General features: G+C 43.4%; 1 protein-coding gene and 1 long non-coding RNA gene across 3 annotated transcripts in view; one reads left to right on the top strand and one right to left on the bottom strand.

Annotated features, from left to right (window-relative positions):
* The first annotated feature begins 347 nt into the window (after nucleotides 1–347).
* The window catches only part of Lgi1 (leucine-rich, glioma inactivated 1), a 41356-nt gene continuing 24976 nt past the window's right edge, over nucleotides 348–16727 (top strand). Inside the window, exons 1-2 of the mRNA NM_145769.4 lie at nucleotides 348–669; nucleotides 1095–1166. Of these exons, the coding sequence (NP_665712.1) occupies nucleotides 455–669; nucleotides 1095–1166 (287 nt within the window). The 5' untranslated portion in view covers nucleotides 348–454. The remainder of the gene's footprint in view (nucleotides 670–1094; nucleotides 1167–16727) is intronic.
* Nucleotides 6971–16539, bottom strand: LOC120100027 (uncharacterized). 2 transcript variants are annotated; one of them, XR_015653275.1, is made up of 4 exons: nucleotides 16514–16539; nucleotides 16109–16156; nucleotides 8618–8725; nucleotides 6971–7503 (listed from the first exon to the last, which is right to left on the bottom strand). It is a non-coding gene; the product is annotated as an uncharacterized LOC120100027 (long non-coding RNA). The 2 variants fall into 2 exon arrangements; XR_015653270.1 differs by lacking the exon at nucleotides 16514–16539 and having other exon boundaries at nucleotides 6973–7503; nucleotides 16109–16179.

Consider the following 16727-nt stretch of genomic DNA (forward strand, 5'->3'; position numbering starts at 1 on the left):
GAGGTTCCCGAGATTGCCCACATCCTATGCTAAGAGGACTGCTCCACCGCCCGCCCACCCACCCACTAATAAGACATAATGCCGTCCTATTTTTGGTAACAATTAAAGGGCCTCCCGGTGAAAGCAGAAAGCTGTTTATTTTCTGTTACATCACTTCGCTAGCCTTCGAAGACCGGTCCGTGCTCAGTGCTCAGTGTTTTCTGTGAAGTGAGTCGGCTCTCTTCCTCCAGCAGTTGGCTCGCTCCCATCTCAGCACCTCGCAGGTCTCTTCCCCCAGCAGTGCGCTGCCTGAACGAGGAACAGCTCACGAATCAGCTGGAGGTCCCTGTTTTGAAAGAGCAGATACAGAAGCAGAGAAGGGTGGAACTCCTATGTGACCTGTTCTTAGAGCGAGACAACCAGCAGCTGAATTCCAGAAGCCCTTGTTCATGTGTGGGGATATTCTCTCGACTGCATGGAATCAGAAAGCATCAGAAGGATGGGAAATGCCTGCATTCCCCTGAAAAGAATTGCCTATTTCCTATGCCTCTTTTCTGTGGTTTTGCTGACTGAGGGGAAGAAACCAGCGAAGCCAAAATGCCCTGCTGTGTGTACTTGTAGCAAAGATAACGCTTTATGTGAGAATGCGAGATCCATTCCACGCACCGTTCCTCCTGATGTTATCTCACTGTAAGGCCCGTAAGCATTTTGATATCTAATTTACAATTTAAAGAATTCCAGCTGGTGGATTTGGGGGTTTGTGTTTATTCTGAGAGGGGCACAGAGCCCCGTGAGACAGAGTCCTCTTGCATGCTTGACCATTTGATAGCAGTGACATTTTTGCTGTGTTTAAAATCTGTGGTTTTGGTAAGCTCCCAGGGAACATGCTTAGCTAGCCCCCCACCCTGGACATTCTCCCGAGGCACCTGGAGCAGGCTCGTCTCTCTCTTGCTTCGCCGGGGAAGGAACAGGATCATACCCTGTAAAATAGTGTGATAATATAGCAACCGCTATGGTAAATCGGATTAACGTAAGCTCTGTTCTCTGTGTGTGTGTCTCTTTGTGTGTGTGTGTGTTTGTTTTTGTGTGTGTGTGTGTGTTTTGTTTTCTTTCAGATCCTTTGTGAGATCTGGTTTTACTGAAATCTCAGAAGGGAGTTTCTTGTTCACACCATCGCTGCAGCTCTTGTGAGAAACATTTATATCCTGACTATTTTTGATATGGCATGTATTTGGATAAGCCTTCTAGTAAAATATGAGCTTCGTATTGTTTCTGTTGAATGTGATGATGCTTCTGAAAGGGGCGAGAACATTGGTAAAGCGGGAGATAGATAGATGGGTTATTTGTAACTTCGCATCCACCATGAAGGTTGATCCTTGCATGGGTAAATTAACTAACCTGTAATGCTATCTAGTTTAACGACTGTTTATGAAGTTGTTGGGACGATGCAATAGGAATACTAATTTTGATAATCTTACTTTCATTTTTAACTTGGGAACTCCGGTTATTTTGCGCTGGAGTTCTTGGGTTTGTCAATACAGAGCCCAGAATCACATATGCGCTCAAGATGTTGTCTTGCGGGGATCTGGGGCAGACTGCTCCTCTGTGTGAGTTACCATGCGGGGAGAAAGAGAAAAAAAAAAAACCACCCTTGGTTCTTTCTAGGTAATTTCTTAAAATACTAATTCTCAAGAGACTGCTTTCTAATCTCCTCTAATTTATAACTTGTCCCCTCGCAGCGAGGGAAAGATGATATTAATAAAGCAAATACTCCCTGTTCTATGTTTTGAGATGGCCACAAGGGAACCACATATTCAGTCCATGCCTGAAAAATATTCAAAAATAGCACTGGACTAGGAAATCAGACCGCTCCACAGGATAATGAAATATGTATAATTTGTTCTGATGTGTCATGTTTGGCAATGGGAGTCTAGTTCTTAATGGGTTCTTAACCACACGAGAGTCAAGGGGTCTCCCCTGTTCCAGCATCAATCGTAGGTCAGCAGATAGACATTTCCAAGACAGACACAGTCAACTGTCAATATATGTAACTTGAGGTATCTTAAGATTAAGATCCAAGTTTTTATTTCTTTGCTTTCTAGATTTATATGTTTCCTTGCCATCCATGCTTAGCCATTGTGTTGAGATCATTTATAGATAGGCAAACACTGTGAATTTGAAATTTGAGAGTGTTGTGTTCAAATCTCACCCCACTAATCTCATCCACGTGGTCTCACATGGTCTCGTTCAGACCAGCTCTCCCTCCTCTCCCCTTATCTTCAAAATGGAAATGATAAGACATATTTTTGAAGTCTTGTGATCAGATATATATATATATATATATATATATATATATATATATATATATATATATATATATGAAAGGGTCTCACATAGTTCATGCTGGCTGACCCTGCCAAGAGCTCTGCTGGCCCCTCAGCTTCTGATATTCCTCCCTTTTCGTCCCCACTGCCGGGATCAAAGGTGTGAACACGCAGCCTTGGATCGAGTTCAAGATGTGGTGTATTGGATGTGGCAAAGTCTTACATGTTTTATAAAGGCTGAAGCTTTAATTCTTGACGTCAAGATAAAAACGCATAAAGTTACTTGATACAGTCTGTCAGAAATCCTAAAAGCTGGACTGACCGATTGCATTTACAAACTTGGTCAAGGTGTTTTGACATTATATAACAAGGCTCATTATTGTCACTCCCTGGCTAACGCCTTTGGTCGGTTGGCAATTAAGTACACAATACCTAAGGGGTTGTTTATCCGTTCGATGAAGGGAAGCGGTAACACGTCAAAGAAAAAAAAAATTAAAACAGGTTTTACGATTCAGAGAGGAGCAATGTCTGTAAGTCTGGGATCATTCTGTAGGCTGTGCTCATCCTGAGAAAACGATCAGTTTTGCTTACACTATTCATTAGTCGTATAAATGGCTTGTTTAAAATGGACTTTTTTAAAAAACGTGCTAAGGCACCTGAGATAGATAGTTCAATAGATCGGTCCTTAACTTTCAAGACCTCTCACTCCCCCAGCGCCCTCTCGATCTGACACTAGGTGGACGTTAGCTGGACACTGGAAACCTGGACTATGTGCTACTTTCTTTTTGTTGGGTGGACCCAGCCACTCTGAGCACAGATGCTGGGCAGTGTCATAGAAATAGTTACCGGCTGCTGCAGGGCAATGTGGTTTCACGTATTTAGAATCACAGAGGGAAGCCAAGGGCCTGGTTTTAAATAGCCCACACCGAGTGTGTGTCATATCCCTCTGTCCCATGCTCCGAGTTCCTATGGAACATTCCAGCCCTTATTGCTAAAAGCAGTTCATGTTTCAGAAGTAACAAAGGAGCCAGGAGTTCTGTCCTGTGTGTCCTTCAAGACCTCATCTCAGCCGACCTCAGCAGAGTAGATTTGAAATACTGATTTTATGCAAAATCATCAAAAATCCAAGTTTGGCCATGGGCTCCAGGACCATGTTTTTAAGGACTTTGTTTCCCACGCAACCTGCCCGTTGTTCTCTGCTTCTCCAAGTGCTCAAGAGAAATTCAAATGAAAACATTTTCACCAAGCAAGGAAATAAATGGCTCTGGCAGGCTATAATTGCAGACAGAAAGTGCCCTGTGGACAGTACTGCTGGGCTACCTGCTATCATCCTGCCATTGGACCAAGGTGCCACCAGCATTGCGGGGGACTGGCGATGAATTCTAGACCCTGGATCTATGGGTCCATTATGTATCTGTGAAGAGAACAACTTGGGATCAATTCTGCTTGATCTTTGTTGAAGGCTTCTTTGTTTGGATAGAATACGGAAAGCCTGGTTCCAGTTAGGTGTGGCGCACCCCTGCAATCATAGTAGTACTTGAGAGGTCTGAGGCAGGAGGGTCTAGAGTTTGAAGCCAGCCTGGATTAAAAGAAAGAAAAAGGAGGGGTCTGTGATGAGGTGTTCCATTCCTGTCACCTACTGTTACAACCTGATATTATGGCCACGGTCCCAAGTGCTTCTTCAGACTTCCCTAAGCTGAGAGGGATGATGAGGACTGTGGCAGGCTGTGTGGCAGACTGTGTTGAAGAACAGGAAAAATAAAACCCACACTCTACCTGAGAAGAGAGAAAAATTAAACTGATCCAATAAAAATCAATCAGATCTGAGCTGGAGAGATGGCTCAGCGGTTTAAAGCACCGACTGCTCTTCCAGAGGTTCTGAGTTCAATTCCCAGCAACCACATGGTGGCTCACAACCATCTGTAATGGGATCTGATGCCCTCTGCTGGTGTGTCTGAAGAGAATGACAGAGTACTTGTATATAGAAAATGAGTAAATAAATCTTTTTAAAAAATTGGCAAAACTACTTAAAAAATAAATCGATCAGATCAGCCACACAAAACAATCCCCTTATGGGGAAAAAAGAGACGTTCCCCAGCAAATGTCATTTTCCTTCATGTTTTTCACAGGGCCAATTTGAAGCATAACCAATGAGCGTGGTTACGTATCCCTGCTTGCTCTCTGTGCTGGAGTGGTACATTCAGTGAATGCAATTTGGAGAAATGTGTTTTCGCACATAACGGCCCAGACCCTTCCCAACTGCAGCCCGGAATCCCCAGTGATGCGGGCTCACGATGAGAGGACTCAGATTTAAGAGAGAAAAAAAATGTGGCCATGTTGCCACTTGTTCACGACACTTTAATGAATTAAGTCTCTTCAACTCCTAAGACACACCTATTTGGTGGCAGTGAATGTCAGAAGTAGTTCTTAGTATAACTCTCAAATACATAACAAAAAACTATACAAATTCAATAAGACCAGGAAAAAAAATATCCACTTTTTTCTTCTTTTTTTCAGAGCTGGGGACCAAACCCAGGGCCTTGCGCTTGCTAGGCAAGCGCTCTACCACTGAGCTAAATCCCCAACCCCACTTTTTTTTTAAAGTGAGATTTGACCTTGGATGAAACATAAAATTTACCTTTGATATAGGGAAAATAGCACTTAACAAAATTAATGCACAGTTGACACATAATTACATAGTCCACAAGGAGTCAAAACTCAAATAGAAAAGCAAACGGCGTGTGTAAGAAATCAGTTTATTCTTAGCACAGTTCTTCATTAGGACTTTTGCTGTCTTATTTGTTCAGAGAAATACCCACAGCTGATCTCTCCCTGTAAAAACCACTGGTTCGGGCTGGAGAGATGGCTCAGTGGTTAAGAGCACCGACTGCTCTTCCCAAGGTCCTGAGTTCAAATCCCAGCAACCACATGGTGGCTCACAACCATCTGAAATGAGTCTGATGCCCTCTTCTGGTGTGTCTGAAGATATCGACAGTGTAATCATAATATATAATAAATAAATAAAATGTTTTAAAAAAAAACCCACTGGTTCTCTACTCTAAGTAAGAGGAACAGAATGTGGCAATGTTGAACAACTCAACTCTACCAGTCAGCTTCAAGGGTATGAGGACGATTTCTTTCTTTTCAACCCCCACCAAGGCCCCCACCCGGAGCTGAGGATCGAACCCAGGGCCTTGCGCTTGCTAGGCAAGTGCTCTACCACTGAGCTAAATCCCCAACCCCATAACTGGTTATATGTTGATGAGTAAGTCTTGGTTTATGTCCAGCAGATGCTCTATTAGGCTCCCTGCCCCTGCCCCCAAATTTCTCTTTTCCCCTAAAATCTATAGGTCCATTTTTGTTTTTGAGACAGTGTCTTAGTGCTCCAGGCTCTTCAATCTAGCAAGGACAGTCTTGAACTTGTAATACTCCTGTCTTCATGTCCCAAGTGCTGGGATTAAAGCCATGCACCCCCACCCCCAGCCACCAAACCCTGTTATGTGCTGTTGGGATCAAACCCAGGGCTTCGTGCATACTTTGAAAGCATTCTGCCAATTCATTGCCAGCCCAATTACACGGATTCTTAAATCTGTGTAAATTACCTTTAGATGAGGAGTGCTTTCAGTAAAAGCATGGTTTACTCTTCCAGTGATTTGGACCAGAAGCCCGATGGTGACCTGCCTCACCTCCCATGATTCACTTTCACCTGGGAAGTGCCCTTCCCAGCAACCTGAGAATCTGACTCTTCCTCTTCACCCAGACCTGTCCCTGCCTGAGGGACTTTCCGTAAGAACCCTCCACATTAGTGTTACCTTCTTTGAAACAATAGCTGTCCCGGTGCCACCCAAGTGCTTGGAAGCTTTTAATGGTTCCTAGGAAAGGAGAGAAAGTCAGAGTACCAGAGCTGGTGTTAATAGTGCTTGGCTCTTTCCTGTTTATTCCGGACTATCAACCACAACACTAACCCTAGCCTCTCCCACCCTGTATACACCAGGGACACTCGTGAGAATGGGGTGCCTCCTCCTTAGCCTGGTATCTCATATTCTAGATGCTGCTGCTAAGGCTTCCTGAAGTTTGTTACTTAGTTGTGCTTCTGTCTGATCCATGTCTGATATGTAGGGTCAGAAGTGAGTCATAGCCTAGGGACGAGCCTTGGGATGTAAAAGGTCAAACTTTGCTTCCTACGTATTTCTTGATGCTGATCACCATAGCCATAGACTTCTAGTAAAGCATTTTGTTATGGTATCTTGGTCAAATGTTCAGCCTTTCACCCCAATCTCACATAAATTAGTGGGGTAGAGTACCGGAAAGTGGCGAGTCATCAGAAAGTGACCTACACGCCCCTCCCCCCCCCACACACACACACACTACAAATGCAAAGAGATACTCAAAATTCTCTGAAAAAGATTGCCAGCACTTAGAAGGGACACATCTAACTCTACCTGGCACCCACTTTATCTTTAGCCCCACACCTTCCCCATCCTTGCTTCGCATTTCGCTTCCTAGGCTCTTAGTTTGACTCTTCTGTGAAGGGTAAGCAGTCTGTCCACCCTGTGGCACAGAACAGAACCAGTAGAGAAGCATTAGGATGAGACAATAGTGAATGCATCATTTCCTTGCTTACTTGCGTCTGCTTAGTTAAAACCAGTGTCTATTGGGGACCAAGGGAGGAGAAGAAAAACAGATAAGTATTTATTGTGTAGTTGCAAGCAGTCTCGAAACTAAAGCAAGATATTTTCACTGCAGTGAATGAGTTCGAATATCCCACCATGTAGCAGGCACAAAGACTGGCTTCTTGAGGGACACAAAAGTGACTGGCCTGTTGTCACTTCACCCCAGCATGGCAGCTCCAGGCAGGTGGTGATCGATGACAGACAGGTGGATTGTATTTTGGTTGTTCCTGGATGCATTGTAATGTATCAGGTGACCCTGATGACGTGCAATCAGAAGAACTGATGTTTGGCCGATAGGTGGTGATGGCAGTGCCAGCTGGTGGTGAGGGTGTGGTTAACATGGGCAGCAGAATGGTTGCAGGAGCTTTTCCGTGTGAGCTGGGGAGTCACCTCTGCCTCCTGGAGAGCTGGCAATGTGGCAAGTGTTAATAGCTTTGTGGTCAGATTCTCTTGAGTACCAGTTTCCCCTCTGATGCTCATTAGTTGTGTGATTTAGGGTAAATCGAGCCAAGCATTGACATCTATGCCTATGAAGTGGGAAATACGTAAGAGAACTTAGTGCACTGGATAGCAGTAAAGATACCGTTCCTTTAAATGAGTGAATGCTGGATTTATCACAGTGGTTGATTTTTTTTTAAATTGGACCTATCATAGCATTACACTAGTGTCTGCTTATACAATCTGAGCTTGTCTACAACCCCAGATTTAAGGTTCTGTGGCCCTATACACAAGTCTCTATGAGGACCTGCTGAGAAATCTTGCTTTCAAGTATTTTTTTATTGGAAATATGAATTATTTATCCCTAAAAAAATGTTTACCCCTCTCACTTCTACCTCATGAATAACCACTACCACAGTTTATAAAACACGTCAGATTTTGCTTAAAATAACTAACCTGGGCCAGTCTTCAGATGAGCAGTCTCATGGCAGCATGTGACTAGAACTTAGACATAAGAGTCTAAAATCTGGGGGCTGGAGAGATGGCTCAGCGGTTAAGAGCACTGACTGCTCTTCCAGAGGTCCTGAGTTCAAATCCCAGCAACCACATGGTGGCTTCACAACCATCTGTAATGGGATCTAATGTCCCTTCTGGTGTGTCTGAAGACAGCTATAGTGTACTCATATAAATAAAATAAATAAATAGAAAAAACAAAAAAAAGTCTAAAATCCAATATGACCATAAATGGACTGTGTAACATCAAACAGAGTGCAAAATGGTGCTGGACCTCAAATCCTATAAGCATAAAACACCAAAGGAAGAGTAGGTTCTGGCTTTAAAAGTCAAGTACTAGTTGGGGTGGTGAGATACATAAAGAAGGCAGTTGAGCATGAGACAACAGGAAGCGGAAGCGATGGGCAACTGGGGAAGACTCAACTTACCTGAGTGACATCCTTGTCGATTATTGCTAATGGATGAGCACAAGGTCATTATCCTCCTAACTCTTTGGGGAAACAGAAATCTGGGGATATAATTTAAGCAGGACCGTGACAAAAAAACACACTGAGTTGACATTAGGGGATTTTCTCACTAATATTTAAGGCTTCCTCTATTCTACAGACTTGGGAAGATGGCTCAGTGGTTAGGGGACCTGCTCTTGCAGAGGACCTACGCTCAGTTCCCAGAACCCACATAGCTGTTTACCTCTGTCTGTACCTCCAGTTCCAGGGCATCCAACACCTTCTTCTGACCTCTGTAGAGACTGCACACACATGGTGGACCCACTTACTCATATGCATAAAATAAATGCATCTATAAAAAGAAAATAACAAAAATATATTTTAAAACACATCTATTCTATCCTAATCTATGAATACTATAAGACAGAAAATCACTTTGTTAAAGAAACAGATAAAAATTATTATATCAACTCTCGTAAGAGAGCAAATTAGATTGGTAATCAAAAGAACCCACAATATAGAATTGTCTCTACAGTTATTGTTAAAAATGCTAATGAACTGCTTTTATGATGCCCTGGGTTTGGTCCCCAGCATCTCTATCAAAAATAAACCAAAGCAAATAATACAGTTCCTAATCCCCTAAATAAGTGGAATGGCGCCTAACTAGGCCTTCTGTGGGGTGGATGAAAAGAAACTGTATTTAATACCAATCTCCTAGGTCTATGATCCAAAAGGAATTGTTGGACCCACTTACATAGTAAGATGGTGGGTGTTTGCATATGTAAAGTGCAATTGAAAAGCAATAAACTCAGTGCTGGGGAGGTGGCTCAGTCTAAAAACTACCCGCCACTCAAGCATGAGGCCCTGAGTTCAAACCTCAGCACCCAATAAAATTTCCAGGCATGGTGGCTCATAGGCTAGGAAGGAAGGAACAGGAGGATCTTTGGAATTTGCTGACCAACTAATCTGTGAGCCCCCAAATTCAGTGAAAGAATCGATAGATAGATAGATAGATAGATAGATAGATAGATAGATAGATAGATAGATAGACAGACAGACAGGCAGATATAGATAGATAGATAGATAGATAGATAGATAGATAGATAGATAGATAGATAGATAGAAGACAGACAGATAGACAGGCAGGCAGATATAGATAGATAGATAGATAGATAGATAGATAGATAGATAGATAGATAGATAGATAGATGATGAATGATGAATGGGGGAACAATGGAGGAAGACACCCAGTATCAACCTCTGACCTCTATGTGCATATACTACACACACACACATACACACACACACACACACACACACACACACACAGAGTTGTATACACACACTTTAAAAATCATTGAAGGAATCTCTGAAAACGAGAAGCTAAACTGTACAACTACAAATAAGTCTGAGAGATTTCCTCACGAGGAGCCGTGGACTCAGCCCAGGCTTCCACAGCTAACTTTCTCTACTCTCCTTTGAGAACTCCTACTGAAGGTTTACCGGCCACACAAGAAAACCAGCCAAGCTTTGGCAAGAGGCATTGGTTACTTTTATAGTGTCTGGTGCTGCTCACTATAAATATTTCCATTTTTATATCATTATTGTGACCTTCCCAGGTATATTCAATTTTTTTTCCAGAGGAAGTACCAAGTACAGAGAGGAAGTACTAAGAACTAAGTACAGAGGAAGTGCTGAGTCCTCAGAGGGCCAGGTAGCACCCTCGTGCCTGTTAAGCAGTGGAAGCAGCAGAAGTGGTGGAACTGGCCTTGAAACCTTTGCCCTTCTTGCTAACCATTTCTGTTTACTTCCTTCTGACATGCATAATCTTGGGCGAGTTTGACTTTTGTATAGTCTTATTCTCCAAATCAAGTCCCGTCTAGCAAGTCAACCTTTGCCATTAACGAGGTTATTCAGGGGAAATGTGCCCTGCTTCCTGGGGACAATGACTGAAAGGGAGTTTCAAAGGCTCTCTGAAAAAAGTGGCAGGATCGCTGGCAAGGACTTCCTAGTATCCCTAGGTTTCACCTTCATTTGTATGGGTAAGCCCTGGCCTCCTTGTTTGAAAAGAGAGACAGACAAGCTGACGGGGGGCGGGGGGGGGGAGGCAAAATAGTAAAAGAAAAGGGCCTTCCTTCCTTCAGAGTCCTGTTGTACCGTGGTGCTCTCTAAACCTGCGTCCAGAGGAACAGTTATCTTGCAAGGATAGAGTTGGGTGCCCCAGTGAGAGCAACTGCATGTTCCTTCCTTGCTTGGCTGCTCCTGGCACACCTTGGCGTAGAAAAGACTCTGTAATTAAAGTTGTTCCACTCTTCCCAACCTCCCCTAGAGTATGGGTTCTATGGGACATCTTTGTCCACACACAAAGCTTACTTATGAGCTTTCTTAATTAGACCTCACTTTGTTCTAAAGCAGAGGGTCCCAACATTCCTAATGCTGAAGTCCTTTAATACAGTTCCTCAAACTGTGGTGACCTCCCCCCCCCCCAAGCCATAATATTACTCTCACTGCTACTTCATGGCTGAAATTCTGCTACTGTTATGAATTGTAATCTAAGCATGTGTTTTCTGGTGGTCTTAGGTGACCCCTGTGAAAGGATCATTTGATCTCTCAATGGATTGTGACCTATAGGTTGAGAACTACCATTCTAAAGAGCCGTGATGGCAAGACATGGCGACAGGCCATATCCACGATTCTAAAGGAGAAATGAAGCCATCTGCTCCATAAAGGAATGACTCAAAATGGTTTTGTTAAAGAGTCGTGCCTCACCATAAGGCTATCCACCTGGTCAAGCAGCTTGGTATAAGCCTGCCTTTTCCTTAGGGACCTCCAAGTAGATGCTCCTCTCCCAGGAAGTAGATAAAGACTTGCAGTTCAGTGATCAGGTGAAAGTCTCCAGAGCTGGAATGTTCTCTTTGGTTTTTAACCAAAGTGACTTTTCTCATTGTTGTTTACTTTGTGGCTGAACCAGCACTGCCCTGGAACCATTCTGTGAGACACTCCATACGGGTTGATCTCAGTGACTGAGGGGTCCTGCTACCAATTAGATTGAGAAACCTCGTGTTTAATTGCCCTTTGAAGAGTCTCTAAGGGACAAAAGGACACACAGAGCTAAAAAGCCCGATTAATTTCCTCAACCCACTTGCCCTAAACGTAGCTGCCTTTTCTTCCTCATGTGCCTCTCTCTCTCTCAATCGCTGAAAAGTCTGAACATGAAGGGATACTGCTTGGGAAATACAGGTCAGCCATTCTGGTTTGTGGCTAACGGGCAGAGCTGGTGGGACCAAGGGGAGGAAGCTGGCTGTTGTCCTGAGCATTAACCAGTCCCTTTGGGACAATCACCCAGAATGCCAGCTATACCACGTCTCTGTGGTGTTCCAGGGAGATACCAGATGACTTCAGATAAACACAGAGAGGGGGAGCTGCCTGCTATGTCGGTTTCTAGAAAGAAAGCATTTTGATAATCCTGAGATGGCACTGTATAATAAAGGGGAGGGCTCATGCCCAGGGGGCGCTTACAGATATGAAATCTATATTCTAATTCTGGCCCACCTGTGACAAATTTTAAAAAAGGAAGGAAGGAAAGAAGGAAAGAAGGAAGGGAGTGAGGGAGGGAAGGAGGAAGGAAGGAAGGAAGGAAAGAAGGAAGGAAGGAAGGAAGGAAGGAAGGAAGGAAGGAAGGAAGGGAGGGGAGAAGGAAGGGAGGAAGGAAGGCAGGAAGAAAGGAAGGAAGGGAGGGAGGGAAGGAGGGAGGGAGGGAAGATGGAAGGAAGGAAGGAAGGAAGGCAGGAAGGAAGGAAGGAAGGAAGGAAAAGAAAAAGTCACATTGTTCACCCTCTGCCAGCCTCAGTTTCTTCGTCTGTCAAAAGCAGAATTTAGACTTCATATCCCTAGAGCACCTCCCCCTTGGTTATGTAGAAGTAAATTAAGGTTCTTTGCACCCAATCCTTACTGCAAAGGTGGCAGACTCCTTAAGGATTCTCCGAATTACATTGAAAATAATTCCCAAGGATGAGAGTCAAAAATAACTGTCGAATAATTCGCTCTTCAGCAATGCTTCCTACTTTAACATTCTCCGTCGTGAGAGCCCATCTAAAAATATTCGAATGTGAATTATTCACATGGCTCATGGCACTCAGAACATGCGCGCTTGGCTGATGTGAATCACCGGCTCATTGTCAGGCAGTCTTCAGCCGGCCCCCTTCTTTTGGATAACGAACATCACTATCAGCCGGACGGTCTGAAATGGTTAAGCAAGGTTCTAAACACAGTGACAAGTCCCTCCAGCGATGCTGCCACACCTTGCGATGGCTGTGTCTGGTTTGTTCTCCTTAATGCAGATAGAGTACACACAGACACAGACCCAGAGGAACCCAGTTATGTGCTGTGCGTTTTCACACGCTGCTGCTGGATGCCAGAGAGCCTGGACCAGACTCACCAGAGCTATCTGGCAGAAATGGCGCCCCTGGACCTCAGTGTTCTCCCACTGCTAGTGTTTTCTTCTGTGCAGATAATTCCTGTCAGGAACACTGGAAACAAGCTTATCTGCATCCTCTCAAAGGATTCCGGAGGCTCATCCAGGGAGTTCTTTTTGTCATTGTAATTCCTGTTTTAGCAGAGCAGGAACATCTTCGCCTACTCAATGTATTAACATACAATCGTAAGTGGCAGGCACAAGCTTTGAAGACAGATTCCGTATTCCATAACCCATCCATGGCAGACTCTAGGTGACAGCCGGATGCCACCGCTGGTCCTTTTTCCTCAACCATCCCTCCTCTGTTGTCAGGAGAACGTGCTGTAGGTGAAAGAATGGAGCGCAAGGCCCTGGGTTCGGTCCCCAGCTCCGGAAAAAAAAAAAAAAAAAAGAAAAGAAAAAAAAAGAATGGAGGTGCCGTTCACGGGCTGGGGTCAGTTCTGATGTTCAGGTGGTACAGAGGGTCTGAGGATGTTGTTAGGGCCAGGGGTCCTGGCACGGGGCCAAGTGAGCAGCGTGATTTTTCTCAGCAGACGTTACACTCTGCCATATTTTGCCATCTGCAGACAGACCTTCATCCCAGCTTGCATGCCAACAACACCACAAACCTAGATTCATGTCTTTACAGTTAAAAGTGGCCCCTTCCACTTTTAACGCACTTTTAAGAGAAGTGCGTGCGTGCATTAGTGCCCAGAGAGGATTTAAGGCTAGGTGGCAATCAAGACCTAAGTTTTGTGATCCTTCGTGGTGTTCCTTTCTTGGCCTTTGGAGGAAGAAACTGTTTCTGGGCTCATATGCCTGACCTGTCGTCTCTCTGAATGGACCTTGTGTCTGGTTTGTCCACCTACGACAGCCTTAGCCTTGAATTCATATAGCCAGACCTTTCTTCTTAGGTCCTCTGCCCCCTCATTCACTTCTCTGCTGCTGAGCGAGCCCAGGTTCTATTTTAACCTAAGTTCCCTGGTAACCGTGTTGCCTACACGTCTCCTTTTGAAAGCTGATCTTAGCTTTCATCCAACCAAGACCACTCCTCCCCACCTACACAGACACACACACACGCACACACATGCAGACACACACACACATGCACACACACATGCATACACACACATGCACACACACGCGCGCGCACACACACACACAGACACACACACAGACATACACACACACAGACACACACAGACATACACACACAGACACACACACACACATGCACACACACACACACACACACACACACACACTAACCTTATGGCCATGGGACTAAAGTGTCTCAAAAAGAACTATGCCTTAACCCTATAGGCAACCATATACAGGCAAGTGGAAGAAAAAATTACAGCATGGGTGGGATCAGTATGTAATATATAAAGTCATAGCCTTTGGCCATGGTGTATATTGTCAATAAAGTTATGGAAGATTTTTTCATGTAGTTTCAAAAATATTCCAAATTTCCAAATTATATGTAGTGGCATATGCTCACACATTATATTATAATTTTATATAATTATAATCATAATATTAAGGAGGCAGGGGCACCTGGATCATTGTGAGTTCTTGGCCGCCCAGGGTTATAGAGTAAGACCTTGTCATGAGAGAAAGAAAGGAAGAAAGAAAGGAAGGAAGGAAGGAAAGAAAAGAAAAAGGAAGGAGAAAGAAAAAATATTCTAAGTAATGCTTAAATAAAATATGCAATTTAAAGCTTATTATAAATCAAAATTTGACTATATTTTACACAGTGGCAAAGCCATACTTCTGCATGTCCTCATGTCTATACTAAAAGAATAAAATATGATTGAGTCTTAAACTCAATAAGTACCCAGGAGGATAGTAGAAGAAAATAATAAAGAAAAAAATAAAACAATGCATTAAGAAGGAGTGGGTATGACAAATAAGTCCAAAATGTCACTATTGGGAGGGGGAAAAACTAGTATTAAACGGCAGCCATTTGGAAAGAGCACACTCACAAGTTAGAAGTCCTTTAATTACTAACAAGAAGCAGAATGATGTTTAGGGAAGAACCAAGGAAGTGACCTACTTTACATCATGGGACTAAGCCCCAAGTGAGCCAAAGAAGCCATGACTTCATAGGGATAAAGTGATAGACTGGGTGTTGGTGAAGAGGAAGTAGATCTTCCCCTACTCAGAGTCAGATGTGTTGATTCACAAGGATAGCATAAAAGCCAGGCACTTAAAAACATCCAACAGTAGAAATATGTAAGTCCATCCTGGGAAATAGAGGCAGGAAAGGCGTTTGTATCCAAAGGTGGTTACAGTAGGTAGTAAAAATCGGAATGCTCATTATAGTACAGTATAATATACTACATTATAATATACCTGTAATATATAATATAATATAATATAATATAATATAATATAACTACATCATAATATACCACGACACGAAACGCAGTCATCCGCTAAACTGTATTATTAAAACATCACCATGGAAGAATGTTCATGATGAAATGAAGAAGTGGAAAGAGCACACAGCAAGCTGGGCGCTCAGCACACCTGTAACCCTAGTCCTTGGGAAGCTGCCGGGCAAGGATCACAGGTTCAAAGCCAGTCTGGGTACAAAGAAAATTCTAGCCCAGTGTGAACTGCAATGTGAGACGCCCCATCATTCCCCCAAATCCCGAAACAGAAAAGGGAGGAAAAAAAAAAGACACAGAACAATCCACAGCTTCTGCTAATTTGATAAACATACACATGCAGATATCATGTATGTGATATGTGTTTTGTGTATGCGTATCAGTATATATCTCTGGATAGTATGATAACAGTGTTCTCTACTTTGTAAATTTTTTCTCTATTCTCCTGAACTTCTGTGGGACATTTATGTAATATGCGAACTGCATTCAAAAACTGCATTTAAGTGTTCTACTTTAAAAATATAGATTGATATAACATCTTGATGTAACTGAAATTATTTACATCGATCATTTAAGCACGCCTTGTAAGCCTATGTGAACTGAGCAGTGTGGTGACCGTTTATCAGAATACTGGGGGTTTTATTATGTCATACAGGCCCCCGTGCTGAGAAGCCACCCAGTATGAGGAAAAGGGGTTGGACAAAGGGGTTTTGGACCTCATGATTTTTAGCAAAGTCATGAGTAGTTCTTTGGACCTTGCTGTCCTCCCGTCAAACAGATAGCAATACTAGTCCTACCACCTACACAACATTGTTCTAAAGCCCACATAAGATGCTCCAACAGGGGGTTAAGAAGTGTAGAGTATTTTGAAGGCAACAATTACCAGTACCTGCCCGGAATTGGTAGTTGATGTATGCAGTCTTTCTAAATCTTCCTCCTGGTAAGGAAACATACACTCCCTTGGTTTATAAATAAATAAATAAATAAATAAATAAATAAATAAATAAATAAATAAATAAATAAATAACAAAACAAGAAAAAACCTCCCCACTCCTCCCACAGCTTGTTTCACCAAATATTAAAAAAAAAATGCTTATCCCTTGAGGAGACATAGAGAGGTCAAGGCGTATCCCTGATGTACGTCCACCGAAACTAGTGGGAAAATGCCTCGTTTCTTCCTTCCTTGGGAAGAGAGGAAGTAGCAGAGACCTCGGAGGTCTTATGGGACTCAGACAGAGGCAAACCATACATGACCTCTACACACTGGGATATCTCCTAGCAAGTCTGCACAGACCTCGGATCTCTGCTCAGTCTAACCAGGCCATGTAGACAGCACACTGGTCCCCACAGATGCCACCATGACACGATACTGCTATTGTGATGTCTGTCCCATCGGCTTATATTATTACAGGCTCTCATTATGTGCATTTTTGGGGACAGGGAAACCCACAGCCCCTCTGAGCAACCACTGACTGCAAGGATCAGAGGATTCTTGGTGACCATCAGTG

This window comes from Rattus norvegicus, chromosome 1, assembly GCF_021556685.1.
Source record: "Rattus norvegicus strain SHRSP/BbbUtx chromosome 1, alternate assembly SHRSP_T2T, whole genome shotgun sequence".
In the NCBI taxonomy this organism is placed as follows: Eukaryota; Metazoa; Chordata; class Mammalia; order Rodentia; family Muridae; genus Rattus; species Rattus norvegicus.